At 47.2% G+C, this 26,136-nt stretch overlaps 1 protein-coding gene across 1 annotated transcript; it reads left to right on the top strand.

Annotated features, from left to right (window-relative positions):
• Window positions 1–642: 642 nt before the first annotated feature.
• LHX2 (LIM homeobox 2) lies at window positions 643–25,634 on the top strand. The gene is made up of 5 exons (XM_072631879.1): window positions 643–965; window positions 3,690–3,892; window positions 4,944–5,353; window positions 15,395–15,600; window positions 24,765–25,634. The coding sequence occupies exons 1-5, from the start codon at window positions 846–848 to the stop codon at window positions 25,050–25,052; spliced, it is 1,227 nt and encodes a 408-aa protein (XP_072487980.1). The 5' UTR covers window positions 643–845; the 3' UTR covers window positions 25,053–25,634.
• The last annotated feature ends 502 nt before the right edge of the window (window positions 25,635–26,136 follow it).

Genomic DNA, 26,136 nt, shown 5'->3' on the forward strand with positions numbered 1-26,136 from the left:
AGCTAGAGGCACAATAAGCCGAGCAGGGCTCTTTTGGAGACGCGGGACACTTGGAGTGCAGGGAGGGAGTTGCTTTTGGAAAGGGGACTCATCGTTACCTCCATCCCTTGACTCTATCTCTTGCCTGCCTTTTGGTATTCCCTAGCTCCTCCCCTTCCCTCCCCTACCCAGGAGAGGCACCGGCTGAGTTTGAGGAGGTAGAGAACCTAGCCTCGCAGACTTTGCGACCTCCTGGCTTCGCGCAGCGCCCATAGCTGAGGAATCTAGCCCCTGACCCCGAGGCCAAGCGATGTCAGTCGACTGAGGGCGCCCAGAGGGGGCGTTGGCTATTGCTCTCCTCCCTGGGTCCCCGGGCTCGACATTTAACCACCTCTCCTGAGCCTCCCCTTCTCCCCAGTCCCCCGCAGCTTTGCCCCTCAGTGACCGAAACCTCTAGCTATGTAGGTGCCCAGGCCTGGGGCACGTCCGAGAAGGGACTCGGGCAGACCATGCGCAAAGAACCGCTCCCTTCGGCCGGCTGCTCCAAGCAGTGCTGACAGCCCGAGGGGCTGAGGGGAGCTGGGCTTGGGCGGGGCTGGGCTGGAGCGAAGGAAAGCCCAGCCCGGGAGGCGGTGGGAGGAGGGATGCGCCTGGCCCGCTAACATTCCCGAGAGCAGGGCGAACCGACCCCCGGAGGAATTCGGGTCCAGGGTGAGCCCCCAGCACTCGTGGGTCAGCCAGTCGCCTCCTACCTTCCCTCCACCCCCAGCCTCCCGCGGCGCCTCCAGCTCCCTCTCGCGCGTCTCAGCCACAATCTCCTCCTGGTTTTCCTCCTCTCTCCGGCCTGGGAGCCCGGCCCTGCCGAGATGCTCTTCCACAGCTTGTCGGGCCCCGAAGTGCATGGGGTCATCGACGAAATGGACCGCAGGGCCAAGAGCGAAGCGCCAGCCATCAGCTCAGCCATAGACCGGGGCGAGACGGAGACGGTAGGCGCACGGGCTGGGGAGGAGGGAAAGGGGTGTATGTGGAGGGGAACTAGAGCAGGACAAGACAGGGAGAGGGGAGTCTGTGAGGCAGAGGAGAGAAAAACTATATCACCCCCAAATGCTGATTCCAGTTCTTCTGCAACCCCCTCCCCCACTTGCCGCGGACTGCCAACAGGAGAAGGCATATCAACCACCTCATACTCGTGTTTGCTTTGAGGGATCCGGGAGGAAAGGGCTGTGGGGTATGGCGCAGAAGGGAGCAGGTTTTGACTGGGAGTTACGATCTCGGGGTTGGGGTGAGTGTGTGGAGAGACGCGGAGCTGGTGATTCCCACACCTCCTTCTCCGGGTGCTCTTCGAAGTTTTGGGGAAAGTGAGCTGTATACTTTCCGGAGCGCCCTTCGCTGGGCCCGGGGTTCATTAGCCCAGGCTGGGGCGGCAAGAAGCCGAGCCCTCAGAAACGCTCGCTCAACCCAGGGCGGAGGGCTTTCTGTTGGGCTGCTGCTCCCCTCTAGGAAAGAGATGGAAAACGAGAAAGAAGGACACGAGAGAGAGAAACGCCTAGCCTTTCTCCCGATGTGGGAGAGCCAGGGGCCCAAATGGGCCCACGACAAGGACTACCTGCTTCCTTTGGGTGCCATGGGGTGAAAGGGCGGGGAACACCTGCCCTCTCCCCCACCTTGTCGTCCTCCGCGTTTGGTTTGTGCCCTGCGCTCAGCCCTCCTTTAGTTCTCGTCCTGGGGCAGCCCGAGGGGCCTTGGTCCTTGTGGCAGCCAGGACCCGGGTTTCGGAGGAAAGAAATAGCCGGCACAATCCGCCGTCAGTTTATGTTCTCTGCTCGGCTCCGGGCTCCAGGCTCAGGGCTCCGGGCTCCGGGCTCCGGGCTCCGGGCTATAGGAGCTTCCCTGGCTCCTTGCCTTTATTTTTCTCCAACCCCGCTCCTTTTAGCCTCCAGTCACTGCGTGGAGTCGGAGGGGCAAAACCTGGCTTACTATTCCCGCAAAGGATTTTTTACTTCGGGCGCGAGGGCTTCGTTGTCTGTCTTTCGGCTCCTTCTATCCCAGTCTCAGGGGTCTTGGGTCTAGGAGGGTGTGTGTCTACCAGGGGTATGTGTTGGCGGGGAGAGAAGCGCCGGGCGGTTGCCACCCTTCTTTCTCCAGCCCTGGATGGGGGAGTCCCAAAGTTGGGCGGCAGCGTTTGTAAAGGACACCCACCCCTCTCCTTGGGACCCCAGATGCGGCTTGCGGTTCTGGGCTGGCCCAGACCGCGAGCCCAGGGTTTCTGACAGGCCGGCAGGCCCATTCTCAGTTCCCAGAGCAGTCCAGGCCCAGCGTCCGGCTCGGGCGTGACCTTTGGGGAGAGAAAAATAACCTGGCCCAGCTTTTGCGATTTCTCTGCGGAGCTGTGCCTGGATCCGGGGCAAGGAGGCTTTTCCCCCTCCAATGCTCATTCTTATTAGACAAAATAAATTAGAGTCCACGGGGTAGAGCTGTGAGCCGAGGGAGCGGGGGCATTTTGAAGTCTGTTCCTCTTCGCTAGAACTTGGTGCCCCTAGGGACTGGAAGGCACCAAGGGGTCTTTTACCGAGCAGAGAGGGCTCTGGGGGAGGAGTTGCGAGTAGTGGACTGTTTGTTGGTCACCGAGCCGCTGTCGTTGGGGTGACAGGCCCCCTTGGCCAGCCTCCGGTGGAAAAAGGTCTGGTCTGGTAATGTGTGTATAGTGATGAGTGGGTGGGGAGGAAGGTCCCGGGAAGGTGCTGTCTCAGCTGTAGGGCCTAGGGGTTTGTGGTTTGCTTGCAGTAGGAGAAAGGGGGTCAGGCGATATTTCTCCAGGTCTTGGTTTGAATGCAAACGCCGGACTCACACTGGCGATATTAGCCTAACTCTTCTCTATCCCCGGACTTGTAAAGGGAGTCTGGAGGCTCCCTGTATTTTATCTCTCTCTCTCTCTCTCTCTCTCTCTCTCTCTCTCACTCACTTTAAATCTAGGATTGGGGAGAGGGAAGGGAAGAGGAGGAAAAACCACCCCCAAAAGAGTTTAAGAAAATCAGTATGGAGATCATGATGTTTCGGGGAACACAAACTCTTTAAATATCCCCTTTAAAGTCACTCAGGAGACTCGGAGGGAAAAAAACCATTTTATGGAGGGGGGTGCTTCACTCCCTCCACTGGTTCCTCTAGTGTAGGTCGAGTTAAAGACCCCAACCCCAAAGCCATCCTGGAGAATGGGAGGGGGAGGGCGATCGAGAGAGGGAGGGAGGAAAAGAGAAAGGGAGGGAGAGGGCGACTCTGAGAAAGGGGGGTGAGGGGGAGGAAGGAGAGGGCGAGAGCTAGTGAAGGCGATTGGGAGGGAGAGATCTGGAGTGAGAGGGGAGGAGAGAGACCCAGAGACTGGGACCAGGGCCGAAGAGGAGGCAGAGGTCGCGAGCAAGGCGCCGCTTTGGGGCGTCTGGTTTCACACCGGCTACGAGGTGGGGGTTGGGGTTCTTTTCACGAGCCCCGGGATAAAAGTTTCCCTTTCTTTAGGCCCATCGGCCTTACTAAACCGTAGAGTACCTTTTCTCTTTGGGGGGAGATAGTGGAGGAAGAGGGCTGCGTTTGGAGCAGGAGCGGTGGTAGGTTGTAGTAGGGGGGCGTGCTCTGGCCTGGGGAGAAAAGATCCCGGTAGTCGGCTTCAGGTGACACCAAACCTGGCTTGGGCTAACTGTGCCCTTTTTTCTCCACAGACTATGCCGTCCATCAGCAGTGACCGGGCCGCGCTCTGCGCAGGCTGCGGAGGTAAGATCTCCGACCGCTACTACCTACTAGCAGTGGACAAACAGTGGCACATGCGTTGCCTGAAGTGCTGCGAGTGTAAACTCAATCTGGAGTCGGAGCTCACCTGCTTCAGCAAGGACGGCAGCATTTACTGCAAAGAAGACTATTACAGGTACCGGAGCCGGCCCCATCCCCAGCGGAGCGCGGTGAACTCAGCCCGGCCTAAATAGCCCTGGGGGAGCGGATGTAGAGGATGTTTCTGTCCTGAAACGAAAAGGGTGGGGGTGGGGATATGGACTCCTTAAGGGATGGACAAAGGCAGAGTCCCTGCCTCCCTTGCCCCACTTGGAAATTTAAGTGAAACTAAAATGGAACGTCTCCCTTGGCCTCCATTCACTTCTCCCCTTAGTCTCAGGAGACTCAGAAGTGGGCATCCTCCACCCCTCCCTCCCCGGCCATATTTGGACTTAGTTTTGGAGGCGGACAGGAGATCCTTGGGAAAAGATTTCCAGAGATTTCTGAATCGATCAGAGTGATTGGGAGCTGCCGGATGTGGACAGGATAGAAAAAAAATTTTGATGGAAAAATCTCTCCCTCTCTCCTCCTCTCTTCTTCTCTCCTCTCTCCTTTCACTTTTCCCTCTCCCTTGCTGTTTAGAGTCTTCATTTTGTTTTTAATTTTAATCACCTTTCTCCTTTTACTTTCTCTTATATTCTTTCAATCTTTCTCCTTTCTCAGGCCCTCTCAAATTTCTTCTAGTTTCAGGGGTCTGTGTTGCTCACTGGCAGTGGCGTGGGAGGTGCTGGGGGACAATGGGGGAAGGGGAAGGGCATGTGACAAGTCCCTTGGTCCCCGGTGTTGACAACTTTGAGGAGGGCAGGAGTGGGAACTAACTGGGGGCTCTCTCGGGTCTTGCACAAGCACCAGGAGAAACAGGGAGCTTTCTGGTGAAGGCAGGTAAAGGTGGGGGTGTTAGGTGTCAGAAGGAGAGACTGGGGAATCCTAGGACATTTGGTGCAGGGTAGAAAAAGACTCTTGGAACCCAGTATCTTGCAGACGTCAAGGCCTACTCGGTCCCATTAGTCTACTGGATAATAGTGAAGAATATGACATTGGTGGAACGCGAGGGGGTGGGGGTGGGGAACAAGACAGGTTTGATCAGACTGATGAGGAGTAGAGGGAGTCACCTTCCCCAAATAGTTTTCCTTCTTTCCTTACCCTAGACGGTTCTCTGTGCAACGCTGTGCCCGTTGTCACCTGGGCATCTCAGCATCAGAGATGGTGATGCGTGCCCGGGACTTAGTTTACCATCTCAACTGCTTCACCTGCACCACGTGCAACAAGATGCTGACCACGGGCGATCACTTTGGAATGAAGGATAGCCTGGTCTACTGCCGGCTGCACTTCGAGGCGCTACTGCAGGGTGACTATCAGGCCCACTTCAACCACGCCGATGTGGCGGCGGCGGCGGCAGCAGCGGCGGCGGCAGCAGCCAAGGGCTCGGGTTTGGGCGCCGGCGGGGCCAACACCTTGGGCCTCCCTTACTACAACGGTGTGGGCACAGTGCAGAAAGGGCGGCCGCGGAAACGGAAGAGCCCAGGGCCTGGGGCGGACCTGGCCGCCTACAATGCAGGTAAGAATCGTGTTTTTCTGGCCTCCCTAGCCCCCTAGAGATGTGACTCCCTCGGGCGAGGCGTAGCATGAGGAAGTGGGGGACAGTCGCTACTGGGAGGAGAAGAGCTGTGTGATTGTTTGCTGGGGGGCCTCTCCAGATGGTCCGTGACTGCAGTTCCCTAAGCCATTTCTGCCACCTATTTCCACCTTGACCCGCCTGGTTCCCGTACCTATCTTAACCCCTTGGGATTAAATGGAACGCGTTAATTTCTTGACTTCTTCATCCTCACTGTCCTTCCTCTTCTGTCCTCCGGGATTTGAGTGGGTGAGTGGGTGGGAGCGCAGCGCCTCAAAGCTATGGGAACTTATTATGAATTAGTCTTTGGAAGTTGTTTGGCTTTTGGTCTCTTCCCCTACCCATCCTCTTCCCTCCACTCCCATGATCTGGAAGGAGGGAGTTTAGAAGCGAGGTCATCTGGTCAAGGAGAAAACAGGAGGGGAGACTTTTCATGATTAGTACGTAGAAGAGGAGAAAAGAAGGGTAGCTGGAACTGAAATCTGGAAGGCAGGCAGAGCTTGTAAATTAGCACTTCCGAGGGCCGGGTTGTGAATTCCCTTTGGTAGTTCGCCTAGGAGGGGGGCACGTTAGCCCAGGCTGCAAGGACCGGCCCTGGCGAGAGAAGCCAGGTCTGGGAGCTGCAGAGGTCTGCGGAGTTCGGGGGAGCAGGTGCGGGAAGCGGGAAGGGAGGGAGCAGAAAAATGTGGCTAGAGCTGAAAGATGAAGGCCAGAGATGGTATTCTCACTTTCGAGGACCAGGAATCCTCTCTGGGGAATCTCGCAAGACAACGTAGTGTGCTGGCCGCCTGCAGTTGCCTGATCCCGGGCAGAAGCAGCCGGGGCAGGGAGCTGCAAGGGCTCTTAAGAGCCTGGTGCTGAGCAGGGAAGCAGGTGCCCGGGCTGGGGCTTAAGGGAGCGAGAAGTGTAGGGGAAGCTGACACCTGGAAAACCGAAATGTGAAGCTCGAGTTTCCGAGGGCCAAGAACTGATTTTGGTTGTTCATCTTTGAAGGGGGAGGTGGGGGGCGGGGGTAGGGACGGTTGGAGAAGGGAGAGGCAGAGCGGTCGAGGCCCAAGCCGGTCTGCAGAAGCGCGACTTGGGAGCTGTAGGAGCCAGTGGCAAGCTGAATATTGAGGCTGGGAGCAGGTGCCCGGGGCGGAGCGGAGAGGGGGTAGAAGCCCAGGCTGGGGACTCAGACCTGGAGCCAGGCGGACCTCCTGCCAGGGCCTGGTTAGTGTAAGGCCAGGGCAGAACAGGGCCGAGCCTGGAGAGAAGCTGAGATCCGCCTTTCTGAGGCCCTAACAAGATACAAGACAGGGAAGGGGCTTCCGGCCCATGTCCATGTGGGGCGGAAGGTGGGGGCCTGAGGCTACGGAAGATTGTGAGTAGTGGACCGCAGGCTGGCAACTGGGGGCGGGGGGGGGGGGGGCGAGGAGGCGGCGGCGAATTTAAACGTAAGAAATTCGACCTTCTCACTGACCCTGCTGTTGGTGAAGGCGGAAGGGATCACTTTGTGGGATTTGACGAATAGGGGTATCAGATGGCGCCAAGTCAGTGTTGTGAGCAGGGAACCATCCTGTTTCCTATTCTCGACCTCGGCTGGTTTTACTAGGTGCCCCTCGGCTCAGGCTACGAGTCTTCCCGCCCCGCTTCCCTTTTCCTGGGAGCAGCACCTCCCCCGTCCCGGCCCCCCCCCGCCCCGCCCCACCGTCCTCGTCCGCTCTCCGCGGTACCTGAGAAACCAATGTTTTGGGAGAACTGAACACTTTGGTCTTAAAACTACGGAGCTGTAGCCTGGTATTAAGTGGGAACATATTCCCTAAAATATGGGACCAGAGAAGCGGTGGGACTGGCCTGATTCTATATCCCTGGCTCCGGGAACGAACTGTGGGGTTGTTGGAGACGGAGAGAGACGGGAAGGGTGTATCATCAACAGTTTAAATGACTAGAACTCCCATTTCTCTACTCCTTTAAGGTTTTAAAATCACTTCCTTCGAAACACCAATCTGTGATAGGAAATGCAAGGTCTTATTATCCCCATTTTTGCTCATCAGAAAACAGGTCCAGGGAATGGAAGTGACTTGCCCAAAGTCACACAGCTAACAAAAATTGTGACTCGAACCCAGGTTTTCCGGGTACACTATTCTTTCTACTCTATGAGTCTCCCCAGCGGAGAGTCCCAAAGGTCTCGGTTTAGTCTTCCTGCTTTCAGAAGGTACTTCCTTCTCTCTTCCCTAATTTTTGCAGGGCTCGGCCTTTCATTCTGCTCCCCACCTCCCAACCCCCTCCGCCTGCTACCTTCCTTTAGACGGCAGATGTTGAGGTTCTGAGAACGAGTAAATTAAACCGTCGACATCTGCCTGAGGTATGGATAGGCCCGGAAAGCTTTACGATCCTCCTGGCTTCCTAAATAGATAGAGTTTATTTGTAATTATTTTTTATTTCGTTTTCGAGATAACCGATTCCGGGAAGTTTTTGTCTTTCTCCTCTCTGTCTAATGTACAACTGCAAACAAAACTATCTTTTCGGCTATTTTGGAGGGTGGGAGGTGGGGGGGGGCAGAGAGGTGGTGTTAAGACGAGTTTACTTTGATTAAAATGTGATGGAGCACATCTGTATAGATGTCCTGTGTTCAGTGGCGATTTTGAAGATTTATCACTCCATCGAAGAACTGGAATGGAGAGAAATAAGTTGGAGACTTAGTGGGTTTGTGTTTTGTTTTTTTTTTTAGGAGGGGGGAGGAGGATGAATTTCGTGTGCCTCTGTTTGAAATATTAAACCCAGAATCGGAATCCGTGAACCCTGAATGCAGAGAATGGATTTGGAAAATTGAAGCGGGGAGGGGTTGTTTTTTTCGTTTGTGTTATAGTTTTGATTCTGCTTCTTTCTCCCACTGAACCTGGTGTTTTTCCCTTCTCGGTGAGGATGAAACTGAATCTGCGTCCCGACTTTCTCAGATAAAACTGAAATCTGTATATATTTATAAACAGTTCTAAGTGTGGACAGGTTGAGGTGGAAGTTAGGACCAGTTCCTGAGATCTCTATTCCCTACGGGTAGCGGGTGTATATGTGGTGGTGGGATTTTTTTTTTCTCCCCTTAAGGTAAGTGGGGGGAGGAGCAATTGGAGCCGCGTTGAGAATTAAATTGTAGAGTAAATGGGAGAGATTTTTCGCTTCTTTCTCTCCCCCCCTCCCCACAGGGCTGGTATCTCTGTGAGGTAGAAGACTGGCTGGCGGGTTTGAGATGTGGATGAAGGCTGACAAGTGGAGAATAGCTTAGAAGGAAGCCAAGACTTCAAAAAGATCCATTCTCTCCCCCCCTCCCCACCCTCGGCTCCCTCCTCCCCCCTCCCTTCTTTCTCGTCTCTTTTTTTCCTTCTTAAAGAGTTTGCTGCCCTGTTGTCGTTCATCCTCCTTCACTTGTTGAAAAGGAGTGAGATGCTGGAGGATAGTTTTGAAATTTTGTTTTGTTATCTCGGAGGAGGGGGGAGAGGTAGAAGAGGGACTGCTGAATTGATGTCTGAACATGGGGCCATTTTTCAGTGTTTCCCAGGAAAGCAGCATCTCTGCAGGTCGGCCCTAGTCTCCCTCGATTCAGAATATTTTTCTTTTTTCGTTGTAGTTTCTGTCCCCTTTTAGAGGCCGCACGGTGTAGTGGGAAGACTGCAGAGCTTGGAGCCAGGAGTTTGGGGTTGGAATTAGGGCTCTGACATTTCATTTCTGTGTGACCTTGGACAAGAAAACCTCAGTTTTTTTATGTATGAAAAAAACGGGATACTACTTTCTTGCTTCACGGGAATGTTCTGAGGAAAGTACTTTGTACCTTATAATGTGATAGAAATGTGAGATGAATGTTAGTTTTAAGTCTATTCCCATTCTTATGAAAGAATGTACCCAGAAAAAATGTACCCAGAAAAGGAACGGGGAGAGATGTGACGGTCAGATTAGCAAGGACTCTGAATAGTCAGTGTCTACCCTCACTCCTAGCTTCAGCCAAAAGCTCATTCATGTGGTGAAGAGACTTTAGACAGGCAAATGATGCTGGGAGCCTGGTTTGGAGCAGGGGACCTTAGCCAGGGAAGGAATGTATTGGGAGAAGCCTAAATATATATGGGTTTGCCTGGATGATGACACAAGGTCACTCAGTCCAGCAGGGGTCTCATAGTGTGGTAGAAAAGACTGAATTTAGAAAATTGGGAGGAGTTGAAATCCTAAAGTTGACACTTACCAGATATGTGATTTGTGAGCTAGTGACCTCTTTGAGCCTCAGTTTCCTCATTTGTGAAGTGAGAAGGGAGGCTCTACTTATCCTCAGGATGATTTCAAGGAGAGTGTTTTGTAACCTTTATAGAAACGAGTGCTCAATCCCTACAGGTGTAAATCTAGGCTGAGATGATGGTCTGCCTGAATCTAGAGAAATAAATGTATTATGTATGTATATTATATATGAGGTCCTTGGCCTGCAGTTTAGTTTGTGGGGGGGGGGGGGGGAAGGAGGGGGGTCTTCCTAGCTTTCTGAAGCTATCCTTGGAAAATTAGGTTGAATGATTCAAATCAACTCTGATGATCTAAGTTTAAATTTGGTCTCTGCTACTTGCTACCTGTGTAATCTTGAGCAAGTCACTTTCACTCTTTGGTTCTCCGTTTCTCCCCTCTGTAAAATGGGATTGGACTAGGATGATCTCAAAAGTTCCTTTTCAGCTTGACATTTTATGATCCTGTAGGATCTAGCAAGACCAGGTTTGTCAAAGGCACAGGAGTCCCACTTACCCCTCCCAGTTTGCACAGAAATTCATCAGAAACTCTTCTATCTCCCCCCACTGTTCTGATAGTCTGGGTAAAGCATGAAAAAAGGGCAGGACCCTTGTGGCCCTGCTCCTCAGAAATCTCTCCAGCTCTCCCTGCTCCTTTTTTCTGGGCCCCAGAGCGGGCAAGGGGAAGGGAGCCTGCCTGCACTCTGGGAGATGGGGGGTGGGGGGTTGAGGGAAGGGTTATGGGCTGAGCGATTTTGGCGAGATCCTGGGGGTGGCCGGAAAGAAGAGAAGGAAGGGTAGGGGGATGGGTTTGGTGCTGCTAGTAACCAGAAGGAGAGCCACGCCCGGTCCCTTGGGGAGCTCTGAGCCCAGCGCAGCATGGGGTTGGCCTGGCGGAGTCGGGCGCTCCAAGACAGCTCGGGAGCAGCTTGGCGGGCAGACTTTGGGGCTGGGCAAACAGCTCTGGCCGGAAGGCGGTGACTTATTCCTTCCACCCCCCCCCCCCTTTTTTTTTTGCCTGGCGGCGTAATTACTGATTTGATTTCAATCCATTATTTAGACAATTGAACCTACAATCTCGTCTTTAGTAAAATGAGGCGAAGTCAGATTTGATTACAGGTTCAGTCCGCGCGACAAGAGCTGGAAACCCGATGGGTTAATAACAGATCACGAGTAAATTATTCATGATTTTACGAGCTCTTTAGCTCTATTGAATTGGCCTAATTGAGAGGGAAAAAGAAAGCCAAAGCCCTCCCCACCCTCTCCCCTTTACCCACGCTTCCCCACCCCATCTCCCCCTTCCCCGACCTCCCTCTCGGCCCAATCTCCCCTTTCCTTAACTAATCCCTCAACTCCCCCTTCCCCTCCTCATTCCATCCCTTCCCCCACCTCCCAGCTTCTCTCCCTGCCCCATTCTCTCTTTACCCTGACCTCCCCTCATTCTACTTCCCCTTAACCCCCTCTCTCCCTCATACTTTGCCTTGGGACTTCAGTCCCGTCTTCCAACTTCAACTTCTATCTGATCTCACTTTTCCCACCACCTCCCTGCTTCTTCTCACTCTCTCCATCCTTGATCCATCCTCTCTTAACCAAAATCTCCCCCATCTCCCTATTTTCCTAGCTCCTTTCATCCCCTCCTGTCCTGTTTTCCCCTGGTTTCTTCTCCAGCATAGGCCAAGCCTCAGCCAGACTATCCAGGGCAGCTTCTGTTGTGCCCACTAAGCTAACGGGTCTATTCCACTTTTAAGTTTAGGTAGGTAATGTCAATAGTATTATGTCCATTTTGCAGATAAGAAAGTTAAGTCTCAAAGTGGTTAAATGATTTTCCAAAGGTCACATATCAGAGCCAGACCCCTTCTGTTAAACTACACTGCCTCCTTCCCCTTTTCTGGTTGTTTCAAGTGTAGAAAGGAAGAGACAGTTTAGAGCCTGTTCATTTTCTTATGCCTCCTTAGTTTCGTGCTCCTATTCCTATTTCTTTCTGTTTTGTCCATTTTCCCAGTTCCAACCCTTGAGGGGACCTTGCTTTTCAGGCCCCTCCTACCTCTTTCCTATTCCACTCTGCCCTTCCCTTTCTCAAAGGAGTTTCTTTCCCTTTGGACTACCCTCCCCGCCATCCCCCCCCCCCCCCCCCTTCTCCAGGCCTACCTCAGGAAGGATCCCAAGGGCACACTGGGCCAGCAAAGGCCCCCAGCAGAGCTCATTAACAGAAGTCCAGGAGGGAGGGAAGGAGGGGGCACTGTCCTGGGAAGGACTGAGAGAAACCCCTTGAGAATGTGCCTGAGGGAGCAGCTGTGGATGGTTCCGTGTTTTCCCTCCTCCCCATTCCCTTCCTTCAAGTCAACCTGGGACTAAGGATAGGCAAAGAGACACATGGAGAGACTCTTTAAACATGACTTTTCAAAATGTGTGTCCTTTTTATGCCAGAAAATTGTGCCCTCTAAGGTCCCTTTATATTTATTTGGTGACAAATAAAAATAGTATATGTTATGAGACAGAGCCATATATTAGAAAGCACACCACTGTGCTTTGGCCCTGGGTTCAAATCTTGTCTCTTGCTTTGTGAACTAAGGTAATTTATTTTATATCTCTGAGCTTCAGTTTCTTCATCCATGGAATGGAACTATCAGTTGGACTGGATGATTTCTAAGGCTCCTTTGAGCTCAAGATCAATGACCATAAAATGCCCAAGGGAATGAGACCTGGCTTAGAGTATCATATATGATATATACTAGTTTGTGGCCACGAGCAAATCCCTTCAGCTCCCTAAACCTCAAATTCCTAGTTTACAAAATGAGGATTACAAATTTTGTACTATCCCTATAACAGAAAGGAGAGATAGTGAATAGAATGCTGGACTTGGAGTCAAGAAGACTAACTAGTTCAAATCCCACCTCTGACACTCACTAGCAGAGAGACCTTAGGCATGTCCCTTATTCTCTCTAGACCACAAAGTCACACTCTAAGGTGCTAAGTTGTAGATTGGTTGACATATGGATTGATAGAGGGAACTCCTACGCCAACAAAATCCTGGGTCCCTTTTCGATCAATGTAGCCTACCTACTTGCCTCATAAGAGAGAAGCATTTTGTAAATCTTGGAATGCTGTAGAAATGGAAATGATTGTAGAGAAGGCTCCTGGTCAGAAGCATGTGTGAACACAATTTTCAAGCAATCAGGTTGATACAGTTTTCAACTTTTGGTCTGAGGTCCACAAATGCTGTGCCCCAGTTCTGCTCCCAAGAAACAGCCTTCACCTCTGCCCTCAGTCCACCCCTTCTCTGAGGAGACTTATTTACTTGTGAGTAAGACTTCAACTCAAACTCCAAAGCACATTGCCTAGCATTCTCATTCAAGACAAGTTATTTAATCTCCTTGAGTCTCCAAGTCATCATCTGTAAAAACTGGAGCTGTTGTGAGGATCAAGTAAGATAATATATATGAAAGTACATCGCAAACTTGAAAGTCCTATGTACATCCAAACCATTATTCTTATCATTATGAGCTGCTTCCCTTTTTCCCTGTTTCCCCCCCTTTTCTTATCACCTGGGACAGGCACCAAGATCAGTGAGCATAAAAGGAATTACATGTTCCTAAGCTTAGCCTTTTTCTCAGGCACCTTGGCGGTAACTGGCGGATTTGGGGTTGAATGTAGGTTAGGGGAGCTGGGACTCTGGCCCAACTCTGACACTTACTGGCCAAGCAATTCACTTTTTGTTCCGAGCTTCAGTTTCCTCATCAGTAAGATGGGAATAATAATGCTTGTGCTCCTACCTCATAAGACCATTATGAAGAAAGGGCTCCAGCTTTGTAAGCCTTAAAACACTATAGGAATGGGAGCTATTATTTCTCTGAAACCACATTTAAGGACTATCCTTTGACTCCTTGTTAAATGGCAGGAACTTGTTTTAAAGGACTAAGCTCCTCCTCCCCTTCCATCCCCCAAATTGCACCCCTGTGTTCTCCCCCCTTCTTTGGCTCTAGTCCCAGGACTGATCCTAAGGGTTCTCCCAGGTGGTCTATACCCTGAGGAATCTTGGAAGAGGGAGACCCTGCTTAGTGGGTTATTGGGGGGGGGGGAATAGAGAGAGCCTGTTCTGTGGGCTCTTGGTGGTGGGGCAGGGCTCTTCTTAAAGGATTATTGGCAAAGGGAAGGATCTTGTTCTGTTGTTCCTTGGGGTAAGGGGTGCACAGGATGTCCTGCTTTATGGTCCCATAGTGGGTGACAGCTGTGACCTGAGCCTCTTGCCAAGCTGTGACCTGGCCTCTTGTGGAAGGAACTTCTCACTGACTGTGAAAGGATTACTCCCTACCTCATTTGGGTGTAATAACTGAGCTTTGTGGAAACCACTGAATTCAGTCCCTGGCTGGAAAGTGTCTGTTGAATAAGGCACCTCTCTGTTCCTGGCTAAGGAGTGTTTGTGAGCGCAGGTCATTGTCTGGATAGCATGGGGATATTGAAGGAGATAGGTCTGTTAGTTACAGAGAAGTTGGTTTTCCTAAGGCTAGGTAAGTTTATCTTTTCTTGTGGTAGCTGGTTCCTTTAAAAGGGGTCCTGTATCTGGAGACAGAAGATCGGGGTTAAAGTCTTGGCTCTGACAAGTTCTAGCTGCATGACCATGGGTTATTCATTTCTTCTTGTCGCCCTCAGTTTCTTCACTTCTAAAATGAGAACATTGGATTCAGTGATTGACAAGTTTCCTTCCAGTTCTAAAATTCTAAAAAAGAGTAGTCCTGCAAGTAGCTCTGCCTAGGCCCCACCCAGAACACCGAAGAAAACTTTATAATGTACATAATTTTAAAAATTAATTCACATATTTAAGTATAAAATTTATTCTGAATTTAACAATAATCAATTAAACAAAACAAAATAAGATGAGTGTAATAAGACCATAAACTCCAAATTACTTATAATTTGTTTTTTAAATGTATGTTAATCTTGACAAAAATAATTTATATACCTTGTTTGCTTCCATATTCTTTTCCTGTTCAGTTTTTATTCTGTGTATTTTGTTCCTGCTGTTGCTATTATTTTATGTAATTGTCATATACATTATATGTATTTCAGATTCTCCATTCTTTACTATGATGCATGTACTTTGAATGCTAAAAAAAATTCAGTCTCTGACTCATATGGATTTATTTTTATGATCAGTCAGGTGTCCTATATTATCCCAAAGCTTCAGATAGACCACAAACATAGGAACACAATCTTGAAACTCTATTTGAAGTTCACAAATACTAATGTAGTAGCAAGAGAACACAATTTAGAATCCAAGGATCTGTGTTCAAATTCCTGTTTTGCTGGTGTGATTTGGGACCAGACACCTCCCCTCTCTGGGCCTCTGTTTCCTCATCTATAAAAGGAAGGGGTTGGACTCTATGCCTTTTGAATCAGCTCTAAATCCTTTGATCCAAGGAGCTATGACTGTGAGACCCAGAGGGGCCACTACAGTTTTCCTGTACATTTATTTAAGAGCTGGAAGGAGCACTGTCAGACTGAAGCTGACTGACATTGTCTCTACTCCATTTGGATGGGGAAAAGGGAGTCTAGTAGGTTTTGTTGGCCTAGAGAGTGGTCAGAGACTGTTGCAGACTGAGACTGGGTCACCTCTGGGAGGAACTCTCTGGTTCCCTGGACCTTGAAGGCTTCAGGCTTCCTCTACGGAAATGTCTTCTGCCCTAATCTGAGGACAGGATAAGCCTCCTCTTCACTCCAGCCTTCACCTCTGAAACTTTCTCCCCTCTAGCACTGAGCTGCAACGAAAATGACGGGGACCATCTGGACAGAGACCAGCAGTACCCCAGCAGCCAGAAGACTAAGCGAATGCGGACCTCCTTCAAACATCACCAGCTGAGGACGATGAAGTCCTATTTTGCTATTAACCATAATCCTGACGCCAAGGACTTGAAACAGCTCGCACAAAAGACGGGTCTCACGAAGAGAGTCCTCCAGGTAAGGGGTGGGGGAAGTAATGGGAGGCAGAAGCGTGGCCACCTCAGATTACACAGTTGTACAATATGATGCACAAAATGCAACCCACAGTGAGTAGTCTCTGGGATATGTCACACCCAACACATAGCAGTACACACAGCACAGAACACACAATACACCCACACTGCATGCTCTCACACCCAAACTCGTGGGCCTCTGGAGTTTTCCCTGAGATCTCATAGGCTGGAGCTTTCTCTTATGTTAAAGACCAGCTTTCTGGAAGCCCAGAAAAAAAATCTTCCCGATATGTGAAAAACCAGATAAACGCAAAAGAAAAGGAAACTCTGAGAAATCCTGGTCCTTCTTTTCTCTTTGGATTACTTCCTCTAGTATCCTCTCCCTTCCTCCCCCCCCCCCCATTTTTGTTCCCACTTCCTCCTTTCTGCCTTTCTTTGTCTCTGTCTCAGTTTCTCTTTCAACTTGGTCTCTGCCACTGGGGTCATTTTTGTCTCTCTCTATTTTCCCCCACTCCTCCTTAGGACCATAGGATTTTAGAATCGGAAGGATCCTTACAGACAATCTAGTCTAATTATGCAATTTTATAGAAGAGAGAAACGAGGCCCAGAGAGTTAATTCTTTCTGTTTCTCTTCCCTTATGCTATACTCTTCTGTTATCAATCTCTTCTCGACCCTATCCCTCTGTCTTTTGGTTTGGACTTCGCGGTCCCTCTCAACTCTGAAGAACGTAAGATCCCTCCCTCCCCATTGTTTCTTATTTTATTTCAATCCAAAATGCATTTTGCGTGCCTACAACGTGCGATACACATACACCGTTTGCCCATATGTGCCCTTCTCCTCATCAGTTCTCTGCTCCCTCCCCACTGTTTTTATCTCTTCAGTTCCCTTCTGTCTTTACCTGAGACTCGGATTCCCTTCTCCCGCTCTCTTCCGCGCTGTCTCTGCACTCTGGCCTTTTCTCGGTCTCTACTCCTCCCTTTCTGTCCGCCTTTGTTTGTCTGTGTCTTGGGGTGGGGTGGGGTGGGGTCTTTTTCTGTTTCTCAATAACTCTCTGGACTCTCTTTTATCCGTGTAACTTTCAGATTGAGTTTCCTCTAATGTTGATTACTGTATTCATTTAATTAAACCTTTCCCCCTCTGCCCTACCCCTTCAGTCCCTCACCCTACCTTGGTGGTGGGTAGACTTTCCAGAGAAACGCAAAAATAAGTTGAGTTCAATGATTCCTTCGCTGGGTTAAGAAGTTCAGAGACTTCTCTGAATATTTACCCGAAAAAACGAAATAGAAACTTGCATTTGTTTTGTCAATCAGGGGCCGACAGAACATATTTGACTCCGTGGTGGAAATGAATAATAAATGACTGTTTCAAAGATTAAAGTGCTTTAATTTCTAATGTGCAGCTTTGTAATTTCCGACTGAGGGCGAGGAGCGATCGCTAGGATACGTTCCTGGGGAGCCGGTTGGCTATGGGCACCCCAAGACAGCTCCCTGCGAAAAGGCTTCCTTGCAGCCAACAGAGAGAGACCCGGGCTCTTGATCCGGCTCTGGACTTTTCTGCAGTTCCTAGGCGAGCTGTGGTTCCGGGGGCGGGGGAAAGGGGTTGTAGAAAGAGGTGAAAGCTCAAAGGTTTCTGAGCCCGGAAGAAGGGAGCTTGGGGTCACTAGTCTGGAGTTGGGAATAATGGGAGGGAATGCCCTAGGAAAGTTTTCCAGTTACTCTTTCACACGATGCCGTAATGGAAAGAGCAGTGGATCTTCAATCTGAAGTTCTAAATCCAGCTCTGCTCTTTAAACAACCGGGAGACCTGTGGCAATCTAAACATTTATTAAATACCTACTAAGTGTAAGGTACTTCCCTTCTCTGAGTTCCATTTTCCTCATTTGTAAAATGGAGGGTTGGAGTAGGTAGTCTGGATTCTCTGAGTGTTGGAGTGGTGAGGGAGATGGAGATTGGTGACTGAAAGAACGGAGTCACACTAAAAACAGTTTTTCAATTATTATATGACCGAAGAACTATTTTAAGCAGAGAAAAGAGATGTCACTTTTCAGCCAGCGTCTCAGAGATGACTTTATGACGTCAGCTGAGTGAACTCCGCAAAAGCCAATCCCGAGTTGATGCGCCTCTTTGTCCCTACAAAGACCAGTTTCTATCTCCCTTTTCTGCCTTTGTCTGGGTTCGAGGTCACCGACCTTTGACCCGTTTTTAAGAAAATCAGTCCTCTTACTTCTGTTCCCCTATGTCTTCCGGGAAGTAGGGGTGCTTCATAGAGAGAGGAGGGGAGAGAAGGGCAAGAGAGAGAGAAAACAGAGATCGGAGCTCGTAGGAGTTGCCCAGGAGACCCGAACAACCGAGTTCAACTCGGGACAGGATTGTTTAGGATTTTGTTCAAGTGTTCTTCTAGTTCTTTTATTACCCAAGCTTAGAAAATGCGGCCCTTGTATCCAATTTCCCTGTCCCTACCCTTTATTTTCAGGAGGGGGTAGGGAATTTGGGAGAGGTGGGGAGTATTTGCTTCACTGATGGTCCACCCTGGAACAGCCTATGGACACTCACCACCCCTACAACAAGCAAGTGCTTCCATACCTTCCAAGAAAGTGGGAAGCATCAATGAGGGGGTATGCTAGAGCTTTCAGAATCATTGGGCATGTTCCATTTCCCATGAAGCCTGGGCTTTAAACTGAGAATCAGAAACGGAGGTCAGTGTCATATGGCTCTGCCCCTTACCTTCTTGGACAAGTCACTTCTCTCCTCATTTGCAAAATGAAGGGAGATAGACGATATCTACCGTTTCTTTCAGTTCTAAAAGCATTTATTTTATGCTCTAGCATTCTAAATTGTAGACCCATTCCAAATAGACCCTTTCCAGGTCTAACACTCTATGTTCCTACTTTTCTTCCAGCGTTAACAGCTTGCATTCCAAATTGTAATATTCCCTCAGCTAAAGTTCTTTCCTTCCGCCTCTAACCATCTATGAACCATGATGTTTCTGCCACTCATAGCCTGACCAGTGTACACAGTAGGTTCAGAATCTATGTGTGGTGTTGATCTGATGATGAGTTGGTGTCTCCTACTTTGGATTCTTAAAAGAGAGACCAAGAAAGGTGGGGTCTGGTCATTTCTTCTCCCTCCTTATCTAATCTGGAGGACCAGACTGGGAATTTGCTGTGCTGCCTGTTGGGAAATTGAGTGAATTTACTCTATTTGATGCCTGTGGGCAAAAGTAGGACTAGTAGTTGGAAGTTTCAGAGAAGTGGATTCCAACCCAAAATAAGGAAGACTTTCTATAAGTTAAATCTGGCTATCTCATGAAACAGTGGTTTGGTTTGTTTGTTTTTTTGTCAGGTATTCAAATAGATGTTAGATAAGCATTTGTCAAGAGATGTTCAAGGGGACTTATGCTTTAGTTAAGGGTCGCCTTCTGGCTCTAGATCTTATAATTATGTGAGCCTCTACTTAGGGCTCATCCATAGTTACCTTCAAGGATATTTGGCTATGAAGGAGTAGAATCAATGAAATCTCAAGATGTACAAACTCTCTTTTGACTCAGCCTCTTTCTTTAGTCAACCTTCCTGAGGTAGGAGAAAAGTACAGATCTGAACTCTTTTTCTCTGGCCCTTCTTGACCTGTGATGGAAGTAACATTGAGCAGGGAGGTAAAGGAAGAGATCCCAGAGCATCTGGCAATTAGATTTCAGTCGATCCATTCAACCCTGAGTTATTGTAGAAGGTAATGGCAGAGGGTGGTGAAATCCCCAAAACTGAGCAAATATATCACCAGAATTTGCTTTACAAAGGGCAAACAGGACAAATTCCTTCTTCATAGACTCCACTTCTCTCTGGAGCCCTCTATCCAAATTCCTTATGCCAATAACCCTGCTTGCCCCTTCTCATAGAATTCCAGGACTATGGAGTCGAGGATTCTTTCTTAGAATCCTAGAATATTAGAACAAGAAGGGCCTTATGGTATAGAAGATTAGAACATTATGTTCCAACAGTAGTCCTGAAAGAGCTCTTAGGACATAGACTGTTAAGAGTTTATAGAAATGTTAGGACACTGATATGTAACATGGAATGTTAGGGCTAGGAAGGACCTAAAAGCTTATTTAATTTAGTTTGCTCATTTTTCAGTTGAGGAAACTGATGCCAGGAATGAAGAGGTGATTTGCTTGCTCAATGTGAACCACAAGTTAGTGAAAGAGACAGGCCTTGATAGAATTCATGCCTCCTGACTGTGCACTGCCAGTGTTCTTTCCATTTTAATGTTCCCTCTCCCTTCTTGGGCACATTAGGGCTGTGTCCACCAGCTCCATCCATACACAGTCTTGGTTATTTCTTTTAGGATTGTCTGCTTCCTCTGCAAAAGGTATCTTTTGTTGTTACTCAGTTGTTTCAGTAAAGTCTGATTCTTTATGACCCCATTTGGGGTTTTCTTGGCAAAGATACTGGAATGGTTTGCCCATTTCCTTCTCTAGCTCGTTTTACAACTGAGAAAACTGGAGTAAACAGTGTTAAGTGACTTACCCAAGGTCACACAGCTAGGAAGTTTCTGAGGTCAGATTTGAACTCAGAAAAAGGAGTCTTTCTGACTCTGGGTCTGGCACTTTATTCACTTCAACAGCTAGCTGCCCCAAAGAGATTTTTACTCCTCCATTTTTAACCCTTCACAGGACAGACAAGAGATTCTAGGGAGTAGAGTGCAATGTTGATATGAAGCTAGATAGACGGGTAATTGCATGTTAATTTGTGGACAGAAACTCAGATTTCAGGATCACATTTATTTGTTACAGAGGCAGCATGGCATAGTGGAGAGAGAACTGATCTCAAAGTCAGAAAAACCTCAGACACATGCTTGGTTGTGTGACCCTAGGCAAGTCACTTAATCTCTTAGCGTTGTAGGTAACTCTTTAACTAAAAGTTGCAGAAAAGATGCTGACCCATATTGGTATAGGGAATAATATCCTCTTCTAGGAGTTTCCTATACTAGCGAAGTCATAGGTCTTGTTCCTATCCTTTGTTATTTGCTTACTATGTTTTCTAGTGGTTATATGTTAGCACACTTCTTTTGATCAGTTAAAATGTGGTAGGTGTGGGATTTAGCCTCATGGTGTAATTGTAGAAAGCAGTATCCCAGAGTAGCATATAACTGTGTCTGAAAGGTTCTTAGGAAAGAATCTCAAGCAATTTTGCATAATAATGGCAAAAATGATGGTAATAACATTACTCGTTCACATTTCCTAGCACTCTACAGTTTACATATCACTTTTCTTATAATCTCAAGAGGGAAGTAGATCTAAGGATTATTATCCCCATTTTATAGATGAGGAAACTGAGTTTCTGTGAGGGGAAATAAGTTGAGTGTGCTTAAAGAACTAATAAGAGTTATAAATAAGGACAGACCATTTCACAGTCCACAGGAATATCTTAGGAGCCTCCCTCCCTCCCCTTTCAGAATAGTTCCAAAGAAGCCACCATGCTCTTTGCTAACCATAACTACCTCAATCTCTGGGAGATCTTTCATTTGCTGTACTCCATTAATGAGTCCCTCTGATTCTGAGTTAGTCTGAGTTAGTCAGCATTCACAGTGTCAGATTCTTTAATAGTTACTGGTGATTACTATTATCATTATTGATAAAATGATATTTTCTCTTTTCTCCCAAAGGAAGTATGGTTCATTTCCCATTCCAGATCTGGTCAGGTAGTCCCAGTAGGTGGGAGTAGATGAATAACTGCTAACCAGTTGTGGATTCTAGAGGCTTAAGCTTTGTCTCAGTCATTCTGTGACATGGGGACAGCTAATTTAACTCTCTGGGCATCTTTCACCTCATCTGAAAAGTGGAAGAAGAGAACCATTGATCTGCCTCATGGAGGTAGTCAACAATAGCCCTGCCAAGGTGGAAAGAATACTAGACTGAGAGTCCAGAAGCCCAAACAGGGTGTCTCCCAGTTCAACAACTTCACTATAAGCAGATGATTTCTCCTCTTTGTGTTTTAATTTTCTCACCTCATTTTGGAGGCAACATTAGATCATCTCTAAGGTTAAATAATCTACGGAGCGTTGGATCCATGCCAGAGATGAACATGTCAGCAAGAAGGAACCATCACCCCTAACGATCATTTTGTATCCCAGAATCCTGTTTAGGCTGGTTTAACTTGAAAAGCTTGATCGTTGCTCAGACATTGTAGTGCTTAGGCAGAATGCTAATAATAATTGTATTTGAATCTGTAGCCCAAATTAGTTAAAATATAGACTGTACTTCCCCCTCCCCCTTCCAAATATAGCTTGTTCAAAACGGGAGTATGACCAATGATTATTATTATTATTTATGTAATATTTTTAAAATTATCATATATGTTTTCTTTCAAGGAAATCTTATTGTGGGGATTATGGCCTATATTTGTGGAAGGACTATATTTGAGACAGTACAAAATCTGGGAAGCAGGTTGTGAAAAAGTTCACAAATATGTGAAGTTAAGGGCTGCTAGGTGGTGCAGTGAATAGAGAATCAGTTCTGGAGCAAGAGGACCTCATTTCCAATCCAGCTTCAGACTAACTGTGGGATCCTGGGCAAGTCACTTAACCCTTCACTTAAGCCTCAAAAAAGAAGTGTGAAGCTAATGAAAACAACTGGTGGCAACTGTTAGAAAACTTGGAGTTCAAAGCCAAAGGACCTTAAGTAAAAGAATTTTAGAACATACAGTATTAACATGAAGAAATTTTGAACATAGAATATTAGGGATGGAAGGGACCTTGGAGATCATCTATTCTAACTCCCTCTTTTTACAGATGGGACAATTGAGGCCAGAGAGGCAAAATTCTTGCGCCAGTTAATCCAGTAATTTAATGGCGGAACTGGGACTAGAAGCCAGTAAATCCTTAACTTTTCATTGTAGTACTTTCTTTTTCAGCCCTCACTCACATCAAAAGCCATTGATTTCATGATTTTTTGCATGACAAAACTGTAAAAAAATGTTCACATCACTGATATGCTCACTTCCCCAAGATCTGGGGTGGCCCCTCGGGAGCAGGCAGGTTATTGTTTGTATATTTCTATTTGCAAGACCCTTGAATGCACAAGGAGCATTCTTTGAGTATCAGCCTGGAAGGAACAATTTCTTTGTGTGTTTTTGTAAGGAAACAACCTGTCTGGATGGCAGGGGTGGAGGTCCAGCCAGCCACAAGTGGTGCTGGACTATGGGACTATCGTTAGATTAAAAGCAAAGGAAAACTGAGTGGAAAGGCTCAGCTGTGTGAGGGAGTGCTGCCTCCTTCCATTAGAGACAGATAAAACTTCAGAGTCAAAAGACTTGAGCTCCAAAGTAACTATGTGATCCTAGGCAAGTCACTCAACTCCTCTGTTCTTCAGCTTCTTCATCTGTAAAATGAGAATAGACACTTTCCCTTCTTACTTCACAAGATAGCTGTAAGGAGAGTGCTTTGTAAATCTTAAAATGCTCTAGAAATATGAGTTGTCTTCATTGTGTCTGTGAAGCCATCAACTTCAGCATCATCATATGATCCACCCTCCCCCCCCAGTCATCATCATTCATGCCTTAGTTCAGCCCTTGGACATGTATATGTGGTAAGGTGGACAGAAGGAGAGCTTTGTTAAGAGATCCCTCTCTTTTTACTGCCCCCAAATGTGATCAGATAGGATGTAAAAACTGAATCAAAATTAAGGCATAATGAATATCACCTACTAAATTACTTCTTTTGGAAAGACAACCTTCATATCAAGGGCTTGGGGAATAATAAGGGTCCTAAGAACAAAGATTCACAGTGGGCTGGAAAGGAGAGACAAGGGGAAACATTGAATTTCTCTCAATGTCCCTGTAACAAAGGTTAAAAAGAAATAGTTGCCAGCATGGATGGAAACAGGAAAATAGACATTGATATCCTTTCTGAAAGTTCTTGCTTTTTCCCGCTTTGGGGGTGGGAAAAGTGGTCAAGTGATAATGGTAGAAGCACTCCAAGGTCAGTAGAAACTTAAAAATCATCTAGACCAGTGATCCCTAACCTTTCTGTAGTTTTCACATCCCAATATCATTTATTTTCACTAGTTTTCCCCAAAGTATTATATATGTGTGCATATAAGTATTTGTTTATATGTGTATGTACCTATATATCATGTTTATGCTCATCTTTAAACATTTGTTTTTATGTCTAGATGTGCGTGTACATATCTATATAACCACACACAGGGATATGTGAACATATCCCTGTGTGTAAATGCAAGTACATGTACAGACACAGTGGACTATCCACATATGTGGCATAGAAATGTACAGTAAATATATATCCTCATGCAATACATGTACAATCAGCATGCATGTATATGCTATATATATACATATATATGCAAGTGTCTATGTGTAGAGGTACCCATGGATATGTGTATATACACCTATACACATACATGGCTATATGTGGATATGCATGTACACATATACATGTCTTGGACATATTTAGATAGATAAATATGAATGAATATATATATAGGTGTCTATGCAGTATATGCTAGGTATGTGGCAATGTGTTTGTATGTGTCTTTATGTATATACACATATAGAAAGTAAATTCAAGCAATATTTTTTTTTTCAAAGAGTATTTTGAGTGTGATGTGCTCTTACTCAAAGATAACTGGAGAGACATGGTGGGAGCATCTCAGATCCAGGGCCCTTGTTCTGCCGAATTCTGTGCAGATACATATTCTGTTTTATTCAGTTCCTCACGATACTGTTCCTCCAACTGCAAGATTTCTTGGGCCTGAATTAGTCAGATAATTGCCTCAACTCACTTCTTCCCTTGGATATTTGGGCCGAATCTACACAGGTGGGCCTGAAGAGCAGCCCTGGGCCAAAATCAGCTGGACAGAATTGGGTACAAGCCAAAAGGTTGCTCTTATTCAATGCAGCTGACAGAGGCTTTTAAAAAAATGATCCCATGGGAAGCTGGTAGATTGGGTTTCTTTCTCTTTTTTTCTCCCTTTCTCTTCTCCTCTCATTTCTCTTTCTCTTTCCTTTCTCTTTTCCTCTTATTATCTCCTTTATCTTGTCTGTCTGTCTGTCTGTCTGTCTCTCTCTCTCTCTCTCTCTCTCTCTCTCTCTCTCTCTCTCTCTCTCTCTTCATTGCAGGCTTGTAAACTCTGGCTGTTCTGTCTAATTGTTTCAGGTCTGGTTTCAGAATGCCAGAGCTAAATTCAGGCGGAACCTTCTACGCCAGGAGAACACAGGGGTGGACAAGACCTCAGACTCCACACTACAGACGGGGACCCCATCGGGCCCAGCCTCAGAGATTTCCAACGCATCCATGAGCCCCTCCAGCACCCCCACCACCCTCACGGACTTGACTAATCCCACAATGCCAACTGTGACGTCTGTCTTAACTTCCGTGCCTGGGAGCCTGGAGGGCCATGAGTCCAGGAGTCCTACACAGACAACTCTTACAAACCTTTTCTGATGACGCTTTCCCAATAATTTCTTTAAAAAAGAAATTATCCTTTAGTTGAATTCCAAGTGTATTTTAAATAGAGGCTTTGAGCAACTAACTAACCACATTTTAGGATCTCGCCTGGAAACAGAGGGGGAAAAATGAGTGTTCTGGTAACTACAGAGTGTGGACTGAAAATTAACTTGGAAGATCTATCCGCAACACAACATTTGTGTAACTGTACAGTTTTGTGGACTGACTGAGCAAGGAAAACAATTAATTTAAGTTGGCTAGAGCTTCTTGTATTTCAAAGACTGCCACGTGCCTTATATACTGTTTTATCTACATACTGGATTTCCCATGTCCATTTTCTCTCTTGCCTCCTTTTCTCTCTGTATATTTATGACCAGAGCAAAAATGTTTAAAAAAAAAAGTTTGTTACTTTGAATAGTTCTACAAACAAGCAAACAAAACACACACACATACACACACACACACACACACAAAACAATCCTTCATTGGTTCTATTGTTGTTTTAGAATTTTAAGGTGGACGTCTGTTCGAATATCAGAATTTGTAAAATCTAACCAGTAATAAAACCACTTATCGAAACTACTGGGTAACTGGCTTTGCAGTCTAGCAAAGATTTCTTGGGACTAATACCTCCAACTAAAGTGGAAAGTCAGACAGATGGCCTGCAGCCATTCCCTCCAGGGGCTCTGGGGGTTGTATTTCCCAGTCTCTTCCCTCCCTGCCTCCTAGGATGTCTGGGATACATGTAGAGATAGGAAGATTCTCTGCCTGCTGGAGAGCCTGTTTGAAAGAGGACAAGGTATTTTCACTGACCAGACAGGAAATACGAAGTGGAAAGAGGAAGAAAATAGAAGTCAGGAAGCTGAATTCGAATTCTTCCTCTCTGTTACTAACAGGCGGTGGGACCTTTGGAAAGTTACTTCCATTCTCTGTAAAATAAAGGGGTTGAACACAAGATCTCCGAGGTCCTTCACAACTTTAGCTTCATTGTTTTAACTTTCTGTGTCCTCAGGCCTCTTTGCTAACTATGACCTGTTTGTTGTAAAGTCCCTCTCAGTTCTAATATTCTATTTCCAACATT

The sequence above is a fragment of the Notamacropus eugenii genome, chromosome 1 (genome assembly GCF_028372415.1).
Source record: "Notamacropus eugenii isolate mMacEug1 chromosome 1, mMacEug1.pri_v2, whole genome shotgun sequence".
NCBI classification, from domain to species: Eukaryota; Metazoa; Chordata; class Mammalia; order Diprotodontia; family Macropodidae; genus Notamacropus; species Notamacropus eugenii.